This window comes from Nannospalax galili, unplaced genomic scaffold (genome assembly GCF_000622305.1).
Source record: "Nannospalax galili isolate Female #2095 unplaced genomic scaffold, S.galili_v1.0 scaffold596, whole genome shotgun sequence".
NCBI lineage: Eukaryota > Metazoa > Chordata > Mammalia > Rodentia > Spalacidae > Nannospalax > Nannospalax galili.
In genome coordinates, this window is record NW_008340140.1 from 5,505,125 (window position 1) to 5,525,221 (window position 20,097).

General features: G+C 50.6%; 1 protein-coding gene across 2 annotated transcripts in view; it reads right to left on the minus strand.

The window, feature by feature from the left end:
• Positions 1-388: 388 nt before the first annotated feature.
• The window catches only part of Ptpn1 (protein tyrosine phosphatase non-receptor type 1), a 62,821-nt gene continuing 43,112 nt past the window's right edge, over positions 389-20,097 (minus strand). For both annotated transcript variants that reach the window (XM_008835161.3, XM_029564554.1), the window contains exons 3-9: positions 17,734-17,834; positions 14,097-14,195; positions 9,844-9,981; positions 5,364-5,573; positions 4,804-4,965; positions 4,070-4,290; positions 389-3,236 (exon numbers count right to left, since the gene is read on the minus strand). In XM_008835161.3, coding sequence (XP_008833383.1) covers positions 3,020-3,236; positions 4,070-4,290; positions 4,804-4,965; positions 5,364-5,573; positions 9,844-9,981; positions 14,097-14,195; positions 17,734-17,834 — 1,148 coding nt within the window. In that variant the 3' untranslated portion in view covers positions 389-3,019. The remainder of the gene's footprint in view (positions 3,237-4,069; positions 4,291-4,803; positions 4,966-5,363; positions 5,574-9,843; positions 9,982-14,096; positions 14,196-17,733; positions 17,835-20,097) is intronic.

A 20,097-nucleotide genomic window follows, 5' to 3' on the forward strand; every position in this document is an offset into this window, starting at 1 on the left:
TCCCAAATAGTGGGAGCAGGTAGAGGCCCTAAGTGTCCCACAAACTGCAGCAAAGGCAGGCTGGCCAGCCACTGGCATGCACACCCAGAGCCCTCTAACCTGCAGGACAGACATCTGCTTCCAGTCTGTGGAAACAGACAGCTGTCTGTCCTGGTTCAGGTCCATTGGTCAAGAAATGGGAAGTGCCTCACATCCAAGTTCTTTAGAAAAAACAATTTATTGTTGCAACTGAAATGCAAATCCATTGCTGATACGGCAAGCTAGAACACGGTGCAGCCTGCCAGTTCTGTGAGGTCACAGAAAACCCCGAGACACCTCTACCTAGGCATGCACCTGCACACACGCGCGCACACACACACACACACTGAAGATATATTGAAACACCTCATTTTGTTGTTGTTCAATTTTATTATTGTAAAAATGGTTTATTCCATGGCCATTGTAAAAAAAAAAAAATGACCTGCTGAGTAAATATTGGCTTAAGGCATACAGCAGAGCAGCTTGCTACCTCTCCAACACAGGTGATGGGGCCCAGAGCCATCTGCTCCCCGAGGACATGGGGCTAACCGGACATTTGTCTAGAAGGCTGCTGTACACTCCCACTACTACAGACACAAGCCCATCACCAACTGCTCCCAGCCTGGACCCTGGCTGTGCCATGCCTCCCTGGGCTCGGCTGCCATGGTCCCTGCCACAGTCCTTGCCAGAGTGGCTCTACGCTGGCTTCTCTGGGTGAAAGGCAAAATGTGAAATGCTGGCAAGAGGCAGCTTGAAGCATCAGCTGCCATCACTTCTTATTTGACAGCCACTCGGTGTGAAGGCCTTAAGTTCCCTTGCAGGAAGTCATGAGCACCGTCAGTCCCATGGGGCTCAAGAGTGGCACACCTCTGGGCAAGGTGACCTGGGCCAGCAATGGCAGCAGGCTGACTGAGGACTGTCACCCAGGCTATGTCCAGGAGGGTGTTTCCCACAGCTGCCTTACTTCTAACCCTGGCCTGCTCCAGAGGAGCATGGACTGGAAATGGAGAAGGCTGATCCCAGGGGGAACCCTGCTTGCCTAATGTCCAGGGCATGAGGTGTCAATGTGGTTGGCCATACCCTTGGAATGTCTGATACAGAAGGGCCCGGCTGTGCCAGGCCAGGCCAGGCCAGGAAGTCACAAGAATGTCCCACCAGGAATGATGCCAGTATCTGTCACTGGAAGGCAGCACTGTTCTGGCGAGGAGTGGTGGTCACTGCAACAGCCATGTCTGGTCAGATGATGCAGAGACAGCTGGACAGGGGCCGTCCAGTGAGTGGGCATCTAAGTTTCTCATATCAAACACATGGCACTGAGCCCAGACAGGAGACCTCGCATGTTTTCTAGGAAAAGCAGGTGCTGGGATCAGGTTCTAGTAGATGGGGAGAGGCTGGGCCCTGGCTCTTGCACACCACCGGGCTTCATAAATAGCCACGGTCCCTTACACACTACTGCTCCATGTTCTGCAGATCACTTCCAATACCCGAAACTCCTGCCCCCAGCCCCAGGTCAAGCATCCCTGTGCTCCCAACTCAGCCCAAGAACTGATTTGTTATTATACTTGGAGCCCTGGGTGCCAGGCTGACATCAAAACAGCTTATATATTGATTTAAGGAAACGCTCATGCAGTGCAGTGCCTTTGGGGGAAAACATGAAGAATAAATAGTGGATGGAGGGGGATGTTGGGCGCCACCCCTGGGATGCTCAGGTGGGTTGGGGGGCCACACCTGCGTGGGCCACTGCTCTGCCTCTGTTCTTCCTTGCTCTCCTCAAAGTGGAGGTGGACTTGGTACCAGAGAGAAGGGAGCAGAAGGATGAAGCACAGGGAGAAATGTGTTCCTCAGCTTGCTCTCCACCGGCTGGCAGCCCTTCCCTCTCATCGCCTCTATAGCCTGCTTGCTGGCGGGAACAGGCTCTGTAGGCAGATGGGGGGTTGGGAGGGCTGAAGGTCAGGCTGTATGCCGATGTTGAACAGGAATTAGAATGAAAGCAAATGGTTCCAATGAGCTCAGAGCTGGTCACACCAACTCTGAGGGAGCCACTGGCCAAGAGCTCTAAAAATCACCACTAAGGAAAAATCTGATGCATTAGAGATGGTGGATGGTTGAATGTTTGAAAGGATGGAGAAGCCCTGCGAGGAGGCTTCCACGGTGCCAAGGCTCCTCCCTCCCCTTCTCAGTCCCACCCTCGGTCTCCCGGGGTTCCATTCTCTTGCTGTGGCACTTACTTTCCAAATGAAGTGGAAACTGCCGGGAGGAATGCTGGCAGCCACCTGGTGGTGACCCTGACCCTGAGACAGGGTCCTCAAGGAAACCCCTTTACAGAGATGGGATGGTGAAGGCCGTGCATGAGAAGGCAGCCAGCACAGGAGGACTGGTGGAGATGCCACTGAAAAGCAGCAGGGACAGCCTGAGCAAGCAGAGCCGGCCTGTGCAGTTTCTCTCCTCACAACAGGGCAGCTCCTGGGCAACACCAGGCTCCTGGCATCCAGACTCAGGCTGCCCCAAAAGCAAGAACATTTATGTTCTGACAATTTGGGATTCTTTCCCTGGGAAATCAATGTAAATTGTGAATCTGATTATACCACTCAGGGTACAAGAGTATTTCCTAAGTGCCTAGCATCATTTTTTCCAGAAATAACAAAAACCTGTTGTATAAAGGTTAAAAACAACAATGTGTTGTAATTCTATTTTTTTCAAAAACAAACAAACCAGAGAAAGAAAGGGAGAGAGGTGAGAGAGCGCACGGCATATTTGGCATTTTCTCTACTTCTCCTGAACAGTTAAGGCCCTGAGATTAGACGCCTGTACTCTTGGGACCACAGGGCTCCTTCAAACCACAGCGGATGCTGCATCCTCTGGTCAGCCCTTCAGTTCCACTGTGGGCTGGTGAGCTGCTCCTCTGAGATGGGCTCAGACGCTCTGCAGACCGAATCCTAACGCAGACCGAATGGTAACAGGGCCGCGGCAGTGCCTCTGGCGCGCCTCGCCAACACGTCCGTCAGTGAAAACACATCCGGTAGCAGAGGTATGCGCCAGTGGCCAGCACCGTGGCCATGCACACGTTTACCAGGAAGGGCTTCCAGTGCGCTGACGTGTGCACCGAGTTCTCCTCTTCCCCGGGTGGGGCTGGCTCTCCCTCGGTGGGGACTGCTGCCTGGGCGCCTCGCAGACCTCCACGCACTACTCGTTTCCTAACTTCAGTGTCTTGACTCATACTGTGGAGAGAGGCAGAGGTGGGTTACCTCCCTTAAGAACAGAGGACAGAGGTGCTCTGATGAAGGCGTTCTGGTGAGAAACAAGCGCATTGCTGGGGGAAGGCCAGAGTGACAGCAGCCCGCTTGGCATCCTCCGGCCCCCAGGGACCTTGGGACAGCACCCCAAGCCAGGGCTGGGTTTAATGCCAGGATCAATCAGCCAGCAGCCCCCTGGTGTGTGTGCTTTAGCACAGCCAAAAACTCCCAGCTCCCACCATTGGTGCACCAGATCCACATACCAGTGCAGGGGAAGCATGGCTTCCCCAATCCCAGTAAACGGCCTGCTGTGCCTTCCCAGGAGCACAAGGGGGCCATGCCTCTGCACACTGTAAGAGCTGCCTCAGCACCTCAGGAGCAGGCTCCCTCCTATGCAGGCTTCAGCCTCCACATGGTGCCAGTCCCTGCAGGCTAGCTTTTTCCCAAAAGGATATTCTGCAGCAGAGACCCTGGGGCACACTGTAGTATTACCTCAATACCTCACAGGTATGAGCAGGTGCTCAACAATACCCACATCAATGTAGGGAAGTGAATGCAACAGAGCCCATAGACTGGCACTGGCAGGGGCAGGGAAGGTCCCTGCCCAGTCCCTCATGAGCTGGATCTGATGAGCACCACAAGGGGGCACTAGAACCCCACCGCGGCGGGCAAGCAATGGGCACCTTCAGCCAGGAGAGGCAGCTCAAGTGGAGGGTACCATTTCCCATGCATGCACAAACAGCTCCAGTTTTCCATGCTTCCATGTGTTTCTGAGAGGCCGGTTCCTTCCACCCCAACAAGCCAGGCACCTCCGTTACCTGTCCACGCTGCAGAGGGCACCTAAGGGGGCTCTGTTTTCTTCTCTGGCCAGGCCGTCTTCATCCTCACAGGTCTCTTCCCTCACCCACTGGTGGTTGGAGAAGAACTCCTTGCATTTCCCATTGTGAGGCTCCAGGATACGTTTGGGTGGTCGAGGAGGTGGGGGCACATGTTCAGGTGGGGGCTCCAGGTCTTCGTGGGAAAGCTCCTTCCACTGATCCTTGAAAGAGTAGCAAGAGAAGTCAGTCAGCTGCTGCCCCCTCACCATGAAGCCACAGCCAGCATCTTGGCATCTGCGGCTCCAGTCCAACATTTGAAGGTAAACTTATTTTCTTTTTTGAGGCAGAGTTTCATAGCCCAGACAGGCCTTGAACTCCTCCTGGTCCTCCTGCCTCCACCACCAAGGGGCTGGGATTATAGACATTATAGACACCTACTAAAGTTAGATCTTTAGAAAATCAAGTCCATTCTCCCTATCAACGAGCTTTCGCTCTTAGAGCACTTCAAAGGCAGAACTGGAACTTAGCATCTAACAACTTTCTACCTATTTAAACACAACAGCTAGCTATTTCCTCTGATCTCTAACATTGTTTGACCTTTCTCAACTGGAGTCTCCTTCAGAGACAAAAACAAAGGCTCAGACGTAGCTCAGTGGCACGGCCTGGGTCCTGTCCTCAGCAGTAAGAACCAAGCCTGAAAACTGGCATGCATGAGCTAGGCAGAACAGGCAGACCTGCACGGAGGAGTCACCCATGATGAACTTGGCGCCTTCGATCACAGCCAGGTAGGAGAAGCGCAGTTGGTCGGCTGTCTGGATCAGCCCCATGCGGAACTTGCGCATCTCCAGCAGCACTTTCTTGATATCCACAGAAGAAGGGTCTTTCCTCTTGTCCATCTGAAAGCCAACAAGGAGACCCCAGTCAGCCGGTGCCTGCTGTGGTGCAAGGCAACATTCTGTGTTCAAGGTGGCTTCTACCTAGGAAAGTCATGGTGGGGCGATGGAGGGACTCCAGAGAATGGGAGGAAACAGCAAACCTGGGTCCTTTCAGGCCTGGGCTGAAAGAGGTCAGAGTGGAGACAAGGGGATTCTAGGGCTCCCTGGTGCTTGTGACACTGGGAGCACCCTGCAAACAAAGCCAGACAGGGCAGAGTCACTGTTTGGGAGCCAAAGGCAAAGGGCTACAGCTGGGTGTTGCCTAAAGGAGGAGCCTGTAGGCAGTGATGGGGCTGTGGCTGGCAGGGTGGGGTTCAGTTGTATTCCCTCTCTTCCCAGGCTTGCAAAGCCCTCCTCACCAGCAAAAGGCAGGTGTCAGCCAGACAGAAGGTCCCCGACCTGCCGATGCCCGCACTGCAGTGCACCACGATGGGGCCATGCTCCGGGCTAAGTGAGCCTGACTCTCGAACTTTGAACAGGAAGTTCAGGAACGAGGCTGGTGATTCCGGGACTCCAAAGTCAGGCCACGTGGTATAGTGGAAATGCAGGATCTCCCGGGCTTCCCGAGTCTGAAGAGAATATGACCATGGTGATGCTGAGCAGATTAACTGGACAGAGAGCGCAGATCAAGTACACACCAAGCCACTTCTTGCCATTGGGCTGAAAGAGGAGTGACCCAGCTGCCTTCTCCTCCATGGCCTTATCCTCTGGCAGGGAACAATCTCTCCCACTTTTCTCCCGGTTCCTTCAACTTTGGCTACGTATGTGGCCACAACTGTGTCAGCTTCAAAATCACAGTGACACTGCACTGCCACTCTCCACAAGCTCAGAAAGGGTGAGGCTTCCAATAATGAGTTGTGTGGGGCAGACACAGCTCTGGAGGCCAGGAAGACCACTGGGGTGTTTCTGGAGACAGTCACTTCAGAAAAAAAAAGTGTAACTGACTCAGTCTCCAAAGACAGGACTGCCACAGAGGAGGCGGATGCCGATGAGCAGCTTCAGCCATCACTCCAGTGGCTGGCCTGCCTGTGGGTTCCTTGGCTCTCCTCTGCCTGGCAGGGCCATATGCATTTCCAGGAACTGTTGTTCCTGTGTGTGGAGCAGAAAGAACAGCCTTGGCTGCTGTGCTCAGCTCTACTTTCTTTCCTAGGTGGTCTAGCTTCCTTTAAACATTTATTTAGTGCGGAGGGATGTGTGTGCATGAGTGGAGGTCAGAGGACAACTTGTGGCAGTTGGTTCTTTCCTTCCACCATTCTGGGGATTAAATGCAGGTTATCAGGATTGGTGGCAAGTGCCTTCAAGCACTGAGTTATCTCACTAGCCCTGTGGTTCAATACTTTTACAGGAGGGCATTAGGGATCCTAAACCCCGAAGGCACAGAGGAACAAGATGCCAAGAGGACGCCAGGATTGCATCTCCTAAAACATGGGCCCAGGGAGAGTCCACAGAGGGCCAGCAGCAGCCTCCAGGGACTCCCTGCCACATGTGAGGGTGCTTGGGACACAGCCTAAGCACCTGGAGATCAAATGATGGCAAATGGCTCTAGCCAGAGATCAGCTTAGAGACAAGACCATTCTGTATCAAGTCAACCATATGTCAGCCACCATGCCAGATACGATGACACAAAGGCACTGCCGGCTCTGCAAGCTCACAGCATGGTCCCTGCTGCCATGGAAATACACATGAAATGCATAGCCACCCCTGTGGGGCTACCAGACACAGCATGCACAGCCAGGAGGCCTTTGCACATCTTAGGGGAACTCACAGAGCCCCTTCCCTCCTACAAAACGGAAGACTTCTGTTGGGTGGATGGTGTGTGCATGTCTCGAACAATTTCAAAAACTGGTTTAGAAGAAAGTCTGACAGAAAGGAGTCTTCTTTTAATCCTTAAGAAGGGCATGGGCTCCTCTGCTCTAGCCCCAGAAAGGCCCCAATGTCAAACCTGTGTGCTGCCCAGGCAAGGTGGATTCTAAGTGTGAAGCCTGCCTGGGTTACAGGTAAGACTTTGTCTGAAAGTAAGCAAACCACCCCCCAAAAGTCCCAACCCAAAAGAAACCCTCAGAGCTGCCTTTACTTGCTCTGTTAAGCAACAAAAACTACCTCTGTGCTCTCTCTGAATTGTGTTCCCCTCAATAAGCTCTCCTGAACTTATCAGAGGTCATTTTTTAAAAAAGTAAGACTTCAAACTTTCGTCTCCAATACTGTAGTGACCACCTGTAGCTAAGGGAGACAACCCGCTATTGTTCTAAAATGATGGATAAATTTGTTTTCTCTTGCTATCTAGAAGCCTTTGTGAGGGAACTGACACTGATTCTAACCACTCCAACAGCCATCAAAGTGCCTGAAAACAAATCCTGAGTCCATCACTCTTGAGTCCAGCCTTGGCAGACAAAAGGAAAATGAGGAGGAACCCAATAGAGGGATGCCTTTGGAAGCTCTCATCAAGAAACTCCAAAGGACTCTGACACAAACATATGAAATTTGCCCTGTTCTTTTTTCTGGTTCCCTGTCTAGAATTTGTAATGCTAACTACTCTTGCCCTTACTTCTCCTTCACATCTCCTATTCACCAGTCAAGGACTTTCTTTTCACCCTACAGATAAGAGTTATGTAATTTGGGAGTCTTTTAGATAGACCCACTGAAGGGGTACCCCAATTGTTTCACTCTGCATCCCTGTTCAGAATGGAAGAAGCCAGAGCAGTCTGTGCCCTGATTCCCTATTGGCAATTTGGGTAACCTCTTCAGAGGATGGTGTGATAAGAATGGGAGGTAGGAATTGGCTAGACAGTTAGGGTAAAAAGACCCCAAAGAAAAGTACTCAAGTTTCTTGGCTAAAAGTCAAAATGTTCTTGGGCCTCTTAGCAACATACTCTGTTCTAAAGGTCAAAAATGTCAAAAGTATTTGGGAGCTTTCATCTAATCCCTAAACCTCTTCAGAGATGGGTAATGTTAAGAGTAGCAAAAAGCCCATAAAAAGAAAGGAAGGAAGGAAGGGAGGAAGGGAGGGAAGGAGGGAGGGAGGGAAGGAAGGAAGGAAGAAAGAAAGAGTACACGAAGTTGTCAGAAAAATATGATGGGGAGACATGGGAGGAGTTGGAGGGGAGGAAGTGGGCATGGATTTGATCAAAACACCTTATATGCATGTCTGAAATTCTCAATAAAGTTTTTTTTTTTTTTTTTTTTTTGTCTTTCTGAGACAGGGTCTCTCTGTAGCCCCAGCTGGTCTGGAACTCATTACGTAGACCAGGCTGGCCTCGAACTCACAGAGATCTGCCTGCCTCTGCCTCCCAAGTGCTGGGATTAAAGGTGTGTGCCACCATGCCTGGCTCAATAAAGTTTTTTTAAAAAGTTAAAAAAAATTTATTATTGTGTATGAGTGCATTGCCTGCATGTGTGTAAGTGCACCTATGGCATATGTATGCCCGAGGAGGTCAGAAGAGGGCGTTGGGTCCCCTGGAACTGGAGTTGTAGACAGTTGTTAGCTGCCATGTGGATGCTGGGAATTGAGCCTCTGTAAGAATAGCCTGTGCTCTTAACCACTGAGCATCTCTCCAGTCCCAAGAGGTCACTCTTAAAAGCCAGACATGCAAATGCTGGAAAGCATTAGGAAGGGTCTGCCACACACCTTCCAGCACCTCATACCCTCCAGCATGCTGTTAACATCCAGCAGCTCACAACCTCTAGCACCCCCCCAACCTTGAATACCTCACACCCTCCAGTATCTGCAACCTCCAGCACCCCATGACCCTACAGCACCTGCCAGCAGCATTCCTGCTGATCTGCGATGGCTCCTCCCTCCATCAGCCTCACTCCTGGCCCCTCTGTGAAGCTGTGGCAGGGGCTTTACCCTCCTTTCTACTTCTGGCAGCCTGTCTTAAGTTCTAGAGCTGGCCTCACCATGAGCATGGAGCCATGGGGGGCCCGAGGGCAGGCGATTGTCACTATGTAGCAGGTCCAGCCCTTTCCTAGGGCCCAGCAAGCCCCACTGCAGTGGTCTGCTATTACCTCACTCCCCTCTGCTCTCAGGATCCCATGTGCCTACTGACCTCCTACATGTGACCTTCTAGAACCCCTGCAAGCCCTAGTCTGAAACGAGAGGAAGTAGAGACATGAGGAGCTGTGGCCTGGCTCTAGCCTAGAAGTCAGACAGAGTAGGCTACGATTTCAGTCAACAGTGGCTCTGCTGTGCTTAACAACAACATGGCTGGTGCTGCTGTGAACCCCTTCCAATGTGCCTGAGACTGGCATGGCCTCCTCCATCACAGTTCCAGTGACCCCTCTGTGCCATGGGCCGGACCCTCTACTGCTCCTTAGCATAAAGCCTTGCCGTGCCCCAGGATCTCCTCTTCGTGACAGCAAGCAACCGGTGTGATGATTTTTCCTACAGTGAATTAACCCAAGGCTTGGCCTGGAAAACTTCCACTGGCCAGGAAAGCAGGGACAGCAGGGCCTACTCTCTCCCTGGGATGGAGACTGTGGGTGGAGACAGCAGTGGCTGTGGGGAAGGTGCAAGCTCACTGCCATTTCTCTTGCAGGTGCCACTTCAGCCCCCAGTCCCACAGGCAGGCGCAGATCACTCTTAGGGTAAGAACCACGCTTTCCCTCCGAACTGGTCAACGGGGGTTAAAGGTGAGAAAGCACTGGGGAGGAGGCATTCGTGCCCAGCCCCTTCACTGACCAGTTACTGGTTAGTATGCCAGCAAGCCCCACTCACCAGGGTGCAGTCACACTGTACACAGGGCTCACACCTTCTGGGAACATTGTGGTCAGTAGTAGTCAGGTATAAGGAATGGGGCAGTCAAAGCACCCTGGAAGGACTTAGGTGTACACCGTACTTACAGCCAGGTTTTCCAACTCCAACTGTCGTACTGTATAATACGATTTGATGTCTTCAGAGATCAATGTCAACTTCAAATTTGTGTCATCAAAGATCATCTCTTTTTCTTCTTTTTGTGGCCAATACTGGGCACATTTTAACTAGGGGAGGAAAAACACTGGATTAGTCTGCACAGTCAGTGGCTATCTGAGATAGGAGGCTTGTAGGCTTGGAGTTTCCCAATCAGTGCAGTCCCTGTCCTAGTGGAATTGTGGTTGGAGGAATGACCTAGCAGTCCCTAGGCTCAGACTTCCCACCCAGCAGTAGCAGCAAGGCACAGCACTTGGGTCCTGGATGTGAGGTGAAACCACACCACAGAGGCTGTACCCCTCACAAACACCTTCTGCAGCAACCCATCACTAAAGACCCTGTAAGGGAACCCCACAGGCATGGGACAGAGGGCTGGAGCCCTGGCAGGCTGAGGGGCCACAGTCAGACCAGCCAGTTTGGTTGAGGGGAGTGGTTAGAGTGCAGCTCACCCTTTCATTCTGACTTGGTTCAGTTCAGAAAAATACTTCCATGTTCTATTTTGATAACTTCAGAAACTATTTGATGATCTTGATTCAAATGGTGATCATTACAGTTTTCTTTAAAACAGGTAAACTCAAAGATTTGGTCTGAAGTTAAAGAAAGTAAGTCTGGTTCAAATTTAGTTGCATATTCTTGAACTAAGTTTCTATGCCATGTACCCAGACCTTCCTGCCTACAGGTGACTGTTCTGGGCAAAAATGACTGCTGGGTCTGAGGAAGGTCTGACAGGGGGCCTAGACAGAGGATACTCTGATCTCCCCAACAAAGCACAGTGACTGGCTCTGTGGTACAGGGCACTGGGAACTCACACGCGCCACCCGCTCCAGGACTGGCCCTGTCTGCCAAAAGAGCTGCTCACTCCCGATGGAGGGGATGCTGTGAACATGTCCTGGGCATTCAGAGGAGGGAGATGTTCAGCTAGCTGAAGAAAGAAAGAGGTTGGAGGAGGCTCCGTGGAAGAGGAGGTTCTGAAGACTGAGTGACTCAGAAAAGAGTAGGAGACAGGGAAAGAGGGGCAAGAGTACACCAGGCTGTAGGAGCTTGTGGTCCCAAGGCATCATCCAGGGCTGTGAGGAGCCAATGCTGAGGAGCAAACCATGGGGTCTTTCTGGTCTTACTTTTATGGGGCTCAAAGCTGCCCCAACAAAACCAATACAAATGTAGAGAAAACAGAAATTCCATAGCATGGAATTTCCAGTACAGAAGCCAAGAAGGTTTTCTCCAGAGCCCAACACAAGTCTGTTTCAAAGATCTGGTCTGCCAAACCCAAGATACCTCCCGACTTCGATGACCAGCTGGCAAAGATGGGCTCCTTGACTGGGCCACCCTGTCAGGCTGTGGGCAGTTCTACCCATCAGGATTCAGGCACTACTCTACGTGATACTCATCAGGATTCAGAACTGGCTATGGGCAGTTCTACCCATCAGGATTCAGGCACTACTCTATGTGATACCCATCAGGATTCGGAACTGGCTGTGGGCAGTTCTACCCATCAGGATTCAGGCACTACTCTATGTGATACCCATCAGGATTCAGAACCGGCTGTGGGCAGTTCTACCCACCAGGATTCAGGCACTACTCTATCTGAGGCCCCAGGGAACCTGAGTGAGGGTGACTGGAAGACCTCGAAAGGACTCAAAGGGTGCACTTAATCCGACTGTCAGATCCCAGAGGCAGTGTGACCTAGTGGGCTCGGGATCCTGTGCCAGGGCGGGCGCTCACCATGAGCAGAGAGAACACCAAGCAGCTGCCAGTTCAGAACAGAAGATGGGTGTCCTCACCCCAGGGCAGGGTGGACAGGCTCTAAGTTTCACTTCTAGTCACAAGCACAGTCCAAGCCTGACAGATCTCTAATCTGGGCAAAATCTACGATCCCAGAGGCATTCTGGCACACAGCCAAGTGCCCATCAACTAATATTTAATTAGGCGTCTACAGGAACCCATTCTGCTCTGTCATTTCCCGTAGAACTTTCTGTTTTAAACACAAAACAACAAAAAAGAGCACGCAATCCCTACTTCCAGTTAGTCAGTGGCACCAACTCGACGCCCTGAACAGAAGCCTGACTTTTACTGGAAAGTGAGGGGGCCACAGCAGGGCGTGATCGCCAAGATTCACGCTGAGGCTCCTTGGCCAACTTGACAGGAAGGTGGCGTGCAGTGTTCCGGCATCCCAAGCTGAATATGTGTTCTCATCATGAAGGCTGATGCTGGAGAGTCCTCAGGGCCAGACAGTCTGGGGAGAACCCAGGTTCTGAGACAGATAGCTTGTCTCCACCCCGAAGGACAATGACTACAGACCAAGTAAACAGTTCATAGCCATGTGGAGCCTAAGGAGCCTGGGCTACAATCACCTGAACCCCAACTCTGACTCTTATAGAGGTTTCAGAAGAGACGTGGGCTGTGTTCTGGAATGGCAAATTAAACTACGTAGCTTACTTCCAGTGTGCAAACAACAGTCCTACCCTCACACACAGCTCACACCATGTTGACAAGTCTAAGGTCAACTTCAAATTGAACCAATGAGAACTCTGGCCCCGCTGCTGACCCCAGTCCAATGTACACAGTCATTGGCATAGCTGGTTTCCAGGAAGCACCAGGTCCCAAGGGTACCAGGTATGTCTGCCAAAGGCAGGAGGGCTGCATCTACCTATGAGTCTCAGAGGAGAAAGGGCAGAGTGTAGTGAAGGGGTCTCTGCTGGGCTGGGGCACAGTGGACACTAGGTGAGTGGAGTCAGCACTACCACACATTCCTGTATTCTTCCCTCCCCACTGGGGTGCTGGTATACATCCCACACAAAGCACACATTGCTTTCCACACAGCCCCATGAGCTGGCATGGAACAGAACAATTATAGAGGAGATGAGGGCCACGACCACACTTTCACAGGAAATGACCACTGAGCAGACCAGCTATGCTTTTAATGGTCACTGGTAATCTTGGGAAAGGTGGTCACAGTGTCTCTGGGCCCTATTTACCAGCCTGGGGTGCTGAGAGCAAGGTCTGGGGACAGGCAAGCAACTACAGAGCAGACACCGTTCCTCTAATGCAACAGCAGTTGCTAAAGCAAGCTGTGTTAACTGCAAGGAGCCATCAGAACTTCCAGCAGTGTATACATACACATACATTCATATATCACATACATACAGATGTACCTACATGCACATATGGCAAATCCTACCACATCTGGTGATTTCTGAATAAGTAAGTTAGCTCATCTTTTCCAGGGGCCTCAACCTCTGGATGGGGAGCCCACAAGTGCCAGCTGAGCCTGCAGAGGGGAAGGAAGAGGCTGCTGGCTCTGTTCTACACCTGCCTCAGGTAGCACTCAAAGCCAGTCTTCAGTGGCTATCACAGGAATGGGGCAGGGAAGGGACAGTAGGGCTGGCTGTAAGGTGACACTTGGGTGTGGAGTGCAATGGCACTGTGATAGACCTTTGGCCCAAAGGACAGGACAAGAAACAAACAGAAAGTCTGAGCTGGAGTCTGGGAAGTGGGCAAGATGGTGGCTAGGTAACCAGGGCCAGCCACAAGGTTCTGTAGACTGCATCAGTTGATCATCCTGAGAGGTGAGTGGTGTGGTAAGACCTCAGTACCAAGAACTTTCTGGAAGCATCAGGTAGAAGGGACTGAAGGCAGCAGGTTGAGAGGCAGGGCAGCTAAAGGGATAGAGGCTGAGGGATGATATTAAGAGTTGCAAGAACTTGAAGAGCCACAAACCCCGAGCATGTGCACCAGTACTCGTCAGTGCAGCCAGTGCTGACAGAGGCTCTGGTGGTAAAATCTGACCTGGAAGCCAGTGTTTCCCATGATTCTGCAGAGCCACCTCTGCTGTCAACAGGAGACACACTGACCAGCCAACAAGACAGGCTTGGTGAAGATGCACTAAAAAGTTGCTTTTAGGACCAATTCTGTTTAGCCAACTGCACATACACAGGTAGTCCCAAGGAGGCACAGCAGGTAAGGCAGATTGCCTGCACCAGGCTCCAGAGGGCTTCTCCCTGGTTGCATTCACCTGATTGTTGTAACAGATGTGTATCCACGTATGATTTAATTGTCTTTAAGTGAAAGGTGTCATGTAAGAAACTAGAAAGTAGGAACTCAGGGGAATGAGAGCTTTGTACACTGGCATGCAGGCCGACTGCAGCACGCACATGCACAAGCTTATGGGGAATGGATGCAAACTTACCGACCCTTTCTCCATGACTCGGTTGAGCATGACCACGCCCCTGCTCTTCTGCTCCCACACCATCTCCCAGAAGTGCCCACATGTGTTAGGCAAGGGTCCCTGCAAACACATGTTACACACTACATGACTCTAGAAATGCAAACACACTGTACTGAGGGCTCACCCTGGGCAGTCAGCCAGTGACAGGGCTCACAGGCTCAGGTAGAGTGGCAACCAAGGCTGGGACAGGACCTGTCCCTTCCTGACCAGAGGTCAGTCACCCAGCCTCACATTTCACCATGCAGTGAAAAGTTGTTTCTGCACTTAAGTGCAGACTGTCTCTCTTGGCCTGGCTGGCCCGCTGAGGGGATGCACTAGATCCTTGCCTAAAGGTAGGTGGGATTTGGGACAAAACTACGGGTGCAGGTGAGAGGTGGTGCGGGCAGGGCCACCATGACATTCTAGCAGTTCAAGTCCCAGCCCCAAACATATATGACTTCAGGCTAGGCACCTCACTGCTCTATGCCTCAGTTTCCCCATCCATCTCATTTGATTAAAAACAGTACCTGTTCACAAGTTATATAAATAGCAATGCCGCAGTAAAGAACTCAGCACACTACCTGGAATGGAGCAAGCACTCAATACAGAGTGAGCCTCTCTCCTTACTACTAGTACTGGTGAGTCTAAGCATGGATAGGCTTCAGCCCTGGACCAAGAAATGTGAGACGCGGGCACACAAACCGCCACACAGGTGGTCCTGGACATGGCAGCTGCCTGCTAAGCAATGAGCCCAGCTAGTCATGGGTGGATGGCGATGGATGAACATTAAATGCTTGGAGCTCATCTTGGTTGTTGGCCTTCTGGGACACTGCAGGAGAGCATCACCTGTGTCTTCCACACCAGACCTGTTCACTCTTCAGGCCAGAACCTTTTCTAGAACAGTCTCAATTCTTACCTATTTCCATCTAAATCTTTGCCTGTTAAGTCCTGTCTCTCCCCTTCCCCATGCCAGCCTGTGGCATCCTCTCATTCAGTGACCACTGCAATGTACTACCTGGACCTTACCTGTCTGAATATGTGAGCAGGTATCTGACAAGAGCCACAGCACATGTGACTCTTTCGCCTCAGATAACAGACAGGCAGCTCGAGGCATGCAGGTATCCAGGGCACCCGATGGCTACCCAGGTCTTTCATCCTCTGCCCTCTAGGAGCCCTCCACGGTTGTAGCTCTCTGCATCCTGCAGCTCACCTGCCATGGTCCCTATCCCCAAGCACAGTAGGTCTCAGGATCTGAAGGATCTACCCCAGGCCTGGCAGGTCCTCTACAGTGGAGGTGAAGGATAGAGCATATGGACAATGTGAAACCTGGATGCCCTGCTCTCTCCAATGTCTGACTGTCACAGGACGACTTATGCAGCTTAATTTTGTTAACTTGACACAAACTAGAGTCACCTGGGAAGAAGGAACTTCAATTGAAGAATTTCCCAGATCAGACTGGCCTGTGGCCATTGTCTGTAAGGCATTTGAGGACCTGCTGGTTGTTATGGGAAGGCCCAGACAGTGTGGGCAGTGCCACCCTAAGGGAGAGTGGGGTGGGTTTGGGATGTATAAAAGCAGGCTGAGCAAGCCAATAAGCAGTGTTGCTCCATGGTCTCTGCTTCAGCTCCTGTCTTGAACGCTTGCCCTGGCTTCCCTGATGATGAACTGTAAACCAAAGAAACCCTTTCTTCCCACACTGGTTTTGGTCAGTGCTTTATCACTGTAACAAAAAAAGCAAACTACGACAAAACTGCTGTGGTCTGCATGACACCGAAAATGAGTGGGAAAAGTTCTGAGTTTTGTGGCTTGGAAAATGTTTCAGTCACCCTATCAGAAACACTACTTGAGGTCAGACTGTTTTGATGGTGCCACCTTACAGGATCGACAGGGTGGCACAGGTCCAAAGTAATTACAGGCAGAACACTTGAGTCTCTGTAGCCCAGGCTGGCCTGGAACTCGCATTGGTCCACACTGGCCTGAAATTCAGGGAAATTCTCCTGCCTCAGCTTCTGAAGTGCTGAGATCACAGGTATGAGCGACCACACCTGGCTTTAATGAATGCTGTTTTTGGTAGTGGGATTTTTGTTTTTGCCCGTACTGGGAACTGAACCTAGGGCCTTGCATGCTAGGCAAGTGGTCTACCATTCAGCTCCATCTCTAGCTCACCAAGGCAATTTCTTTCTTTTTTTGTTTCTTTTTATTTTATGTGTATTAGTGTTTTGTCTGCATGTATGTTAGTGCACTCATGCATGCAGTGCCCACAGAGGCCAGACGAGGACATTGGATCCCTTGCTGGGAACCGAACCCAAGTCCTCTGCAAGAGCAGCCAGTGATCTTAACCACTGAGTTACCTCTTCAGCCCCCCATGGCCATTTCTTGATGCTAACTTGACTTTGACATCATATTCCCTATCATGAGTTGATACACATACCCAGGGCTTCCTTACCTCAGCTAAATGAATGAATGGCTGGAGCAAAGAGCTCTGACTTCTCTAGCAGGGCCTTAGAGGTTACTGTGCCTCAGCTCCCCACCAGCAGGCACCGCCCTCCTTAGGAAGCCCAGCAGCAGCCCACCCAGAGAGGCAGAGGGGTTTCAAGGCCCAGGCCCAGGAGGCCTGGCACTGACACATTGAGAACTCTGTGCCCAGGACTGAGCCAGCTGATGCGCCCCGCGATTTGGGGGAGAGGTATCTTCTGTTTCTGGGCTGGTGACTTGAGACAGAAAGGGAGGAGAGGGCCATGATGGATGAGCCCAGCCCAGCCCCTGTCGAGTTTCTGGTCTCACCAGGTTTAACTTCCTCCAAGCAGCATGCCAAACTGCCATGCTGAGATTCACCCTACAGCCTAAGCTAAGTTGCTCTGGAATGACAAATGGAAATCAGGGTAAGAAAACATGTAGCCTATTTAGACCTACCTGCTGGTAATAGGTTAAGACCAGAGAAAAATCAATTAAGAAACTTCTCTCTTCTTTCTAGACCCTTATGGTCACATATGATGAAGAGTTACAGGACACTCACCATGCTTTTTCTTAAGGATGCCCAGAGCTATAGGAATCCTAAGTGATGTCATGTTTGCTCATGTCCTCTAATGATTATTTTTATTAGGTCAAAGAATGAGCCTGTGGCAAGGAATCCGAATGGCTCTCGGGACAGAGGCCGACTGCTTGCCCTCTGAAGGACTGAGGTCCAGCCTTCTGTGGTATAGGTCCAGGTCCTTCTCCTGCCTGGCTCTCTTGCCCATCATAAGACCACCGGGGCTCAGCACTGCTCTCCTGACTAGTGTGTTCCCACTGTGCCACCCCAGGAAAGACTGCTGCAGTGCCACACAGAGAGTTTGAGGGTGGGCTCCCTTTCTTGTGGCTTTTGGTTTCTGAGAAGCCTGAACTTCTAAAGGGCACGAAATTTTTTTTTTTTTTTTTTTTTTTTTTTAAGACAGATCTTCTTGTAACCCAGCTGACCTGGAACTCCCTATGTAGACAAGGCTGTCCACAAACACACAAAGATCTCCCTGCCTCTGCCTCCTGAGTGCTGGGATTAAAGGCATGTGCCACCACGCCTGCCAGGCATGAAATTCTTAACTGTGGCATATACAGCAACACTCTTCAGGTGATAGCCTGTTACCTGGGTGAGAATGTAGCTTCTCTGGGCTTCCTCCATCTTTATCAAACTGGCATTGATGTAGTCATTCTCTTCCTGGTGTAGTTTAATCCGACTGTGGTCAACTGAAAGGCAAAAGCAAAAGCCAAGTTAATCTCTGGGTCCCAGAGCCTATACTCTACAGAAAAGCAAAGAGGGAGATCCACGGCCTACAGAGCACACACACACTGGGAGCCTTGCTGTTCAGGTAACATTCATCAGGTGTGAGATGACTGGTGCTCTCAGAGCAGCTCTGCTGGGGGTGGAGGCACACGCCTTTAGTTTCAGCACTCAGGAGGCAAAGGCAGGTCTCTCTGTTAGTTTGAGGTCAGCCTGGTCTACATACTGAGTTCCAAGCTGGGAACTTGGGTAGGGTTACACAGGGAGACCTTGTCTCAATAAAATAAATAGAAATGAAATAAAAATCAGAAGGGGCAGTTCTGAGTGTCAGTAACATCACACTAAATAGCAACAATAAATGGCACTAAATCCCAGACCAGACTGTCCTTGGGAAGTTGGGTCTAGGGCCTGTCTCCTTCCTGTGACAAGGATTACCCCTCCACCCTACTCCCCAGTTTGGCAGATCACAGAGGAACATCAAAGTATCTGCTTCCTGATGCCTAACAGGTGATCATAAGGTAGAAATGGCAGAGGCTCCAATCTGTAAAAGGAAGCAAAATTCACCAAAAGCTGACCCAGCTCCTCCAAAGCTGCACAAGGGGCTACAGTAGGTGGAGCTGGTAGCACGCTGTGACCCAGCTCTTTAGCGCTACAGGAGCAACACCCCAAGTACATAGCCCCCCAATCCCTTTACATGAGGTTGTAAAATTTCAAATATAGAGAGCTTACTGATTCAAAATCCTTTAAATGGTATCATCAAAGACATCTAAAAGAATTTAACAGAAGACCCCAAATACTGAAAGTATATGAATATAATTTTAAGAAATAAACTCATTTGTGAAGTTTTGCTGCAGGCTACTGACACAGCATCACGCTGTTTTCCTTTCATTACTCTGTCACAAAAGCAGTGGTCCCCAAGGCCACTGTCTTTACCCTGAGGCTGGGGACCTGTTCTTTCTGGCATAGCATATGGGGCTAAAGTCAGGTGACCAATCAGTATCGTCCCCTGAGCTCAGAGGGAAAAGGAGACAGTACTGGGACAAGTGGCTTTCAGCCTCTGCTCTAAACACTCTGAGGAGCGATGTCTGAAAACCAGCTCTGTCTCACTGAGGATGGATGGTCAATACAGACATGCCTGGGTCACTTTTAAGTGGATCACAGAGACAAAAGATCTCAAAAGCCCCAAACAAACAAACAAACAAACAAAAAATACCCAAGTTATTTAACTACCAGACATGGAGGTTGCTCACCTGTAATCCCAGTACTTGAGAGTTGACATCACAAGGATTAGGAGCTCAAGGTCAGTCTTGGCTGCATAATGAGTATAAAGCCAGCCTGAGCTACACAAACTCTCTCTCAGTGTACGAACAAACAACTCTTGTGTGATTGGCACTGTGAGTTAAGAGGGTTCACTACCTGGCTTTGGACAAGCAAGGTAACAAGAGGGCTGTGGGAAGTGTCCAGAGTCAGTGACTACAAAGCCCAGTTCTGCAGTTCAACAAATGAGGTTAGCACCACATTGACACCATCAGGACTATGAGCTGGGCAGCAGAGCTCCTTTGATCCTGAACTATCTTTCCCTTCTCCCATAACTGAGAGAAAATCACTTTTTCTATTGGATGTAGGGGAGAAAAAGAAAGACAAGAATAAGACTGGGGTGAAAACACTGAATTGACCCTCAGGAAGAGCACCTCCAGTGCTGTGAAGCTGGTTCTGGATGGGAGAAATACCAACCAGCTCTGCAGCTGCTGTTCCCCAAGCACCACAGCCAGGCAGTAGCAGCAGCAGCAGCAACAGCAGCAGGGCGTCCTGGCACAGATGAGGGAATGGTGAGCGCACTCACGCTCACGTCGCTGTCCTCAAGTCCCAGCCAAGATTCCATGGTAGAATGACCAAGGGTTTGTTTTGCTGCTTTTTTTTTTTTTTTAAATTATATGTGTATATATTGCCTGCATGCATGCAACTGCAACATGTGTGTGCAATGCCCATGGAGGCCAGAAACAGGTGTCAGATCCCCTGGAATTGGAGTTATGAGTGGTTGTTAGCCACCAGGTGGTTGCTGGGAACTGAACCCAGGTCCTCTGCAAGAGCAGCCAGTGAGTGCTCTTAACCACTGAGCCATCTCTCCAGCCCCTGCTGCTTTATTTTATTTATTTATTTATTTATTTATTTATTTATCTATTTATTTAATGCTAGGGATGAAACCCAGAGCCTCATATATGCTGAATA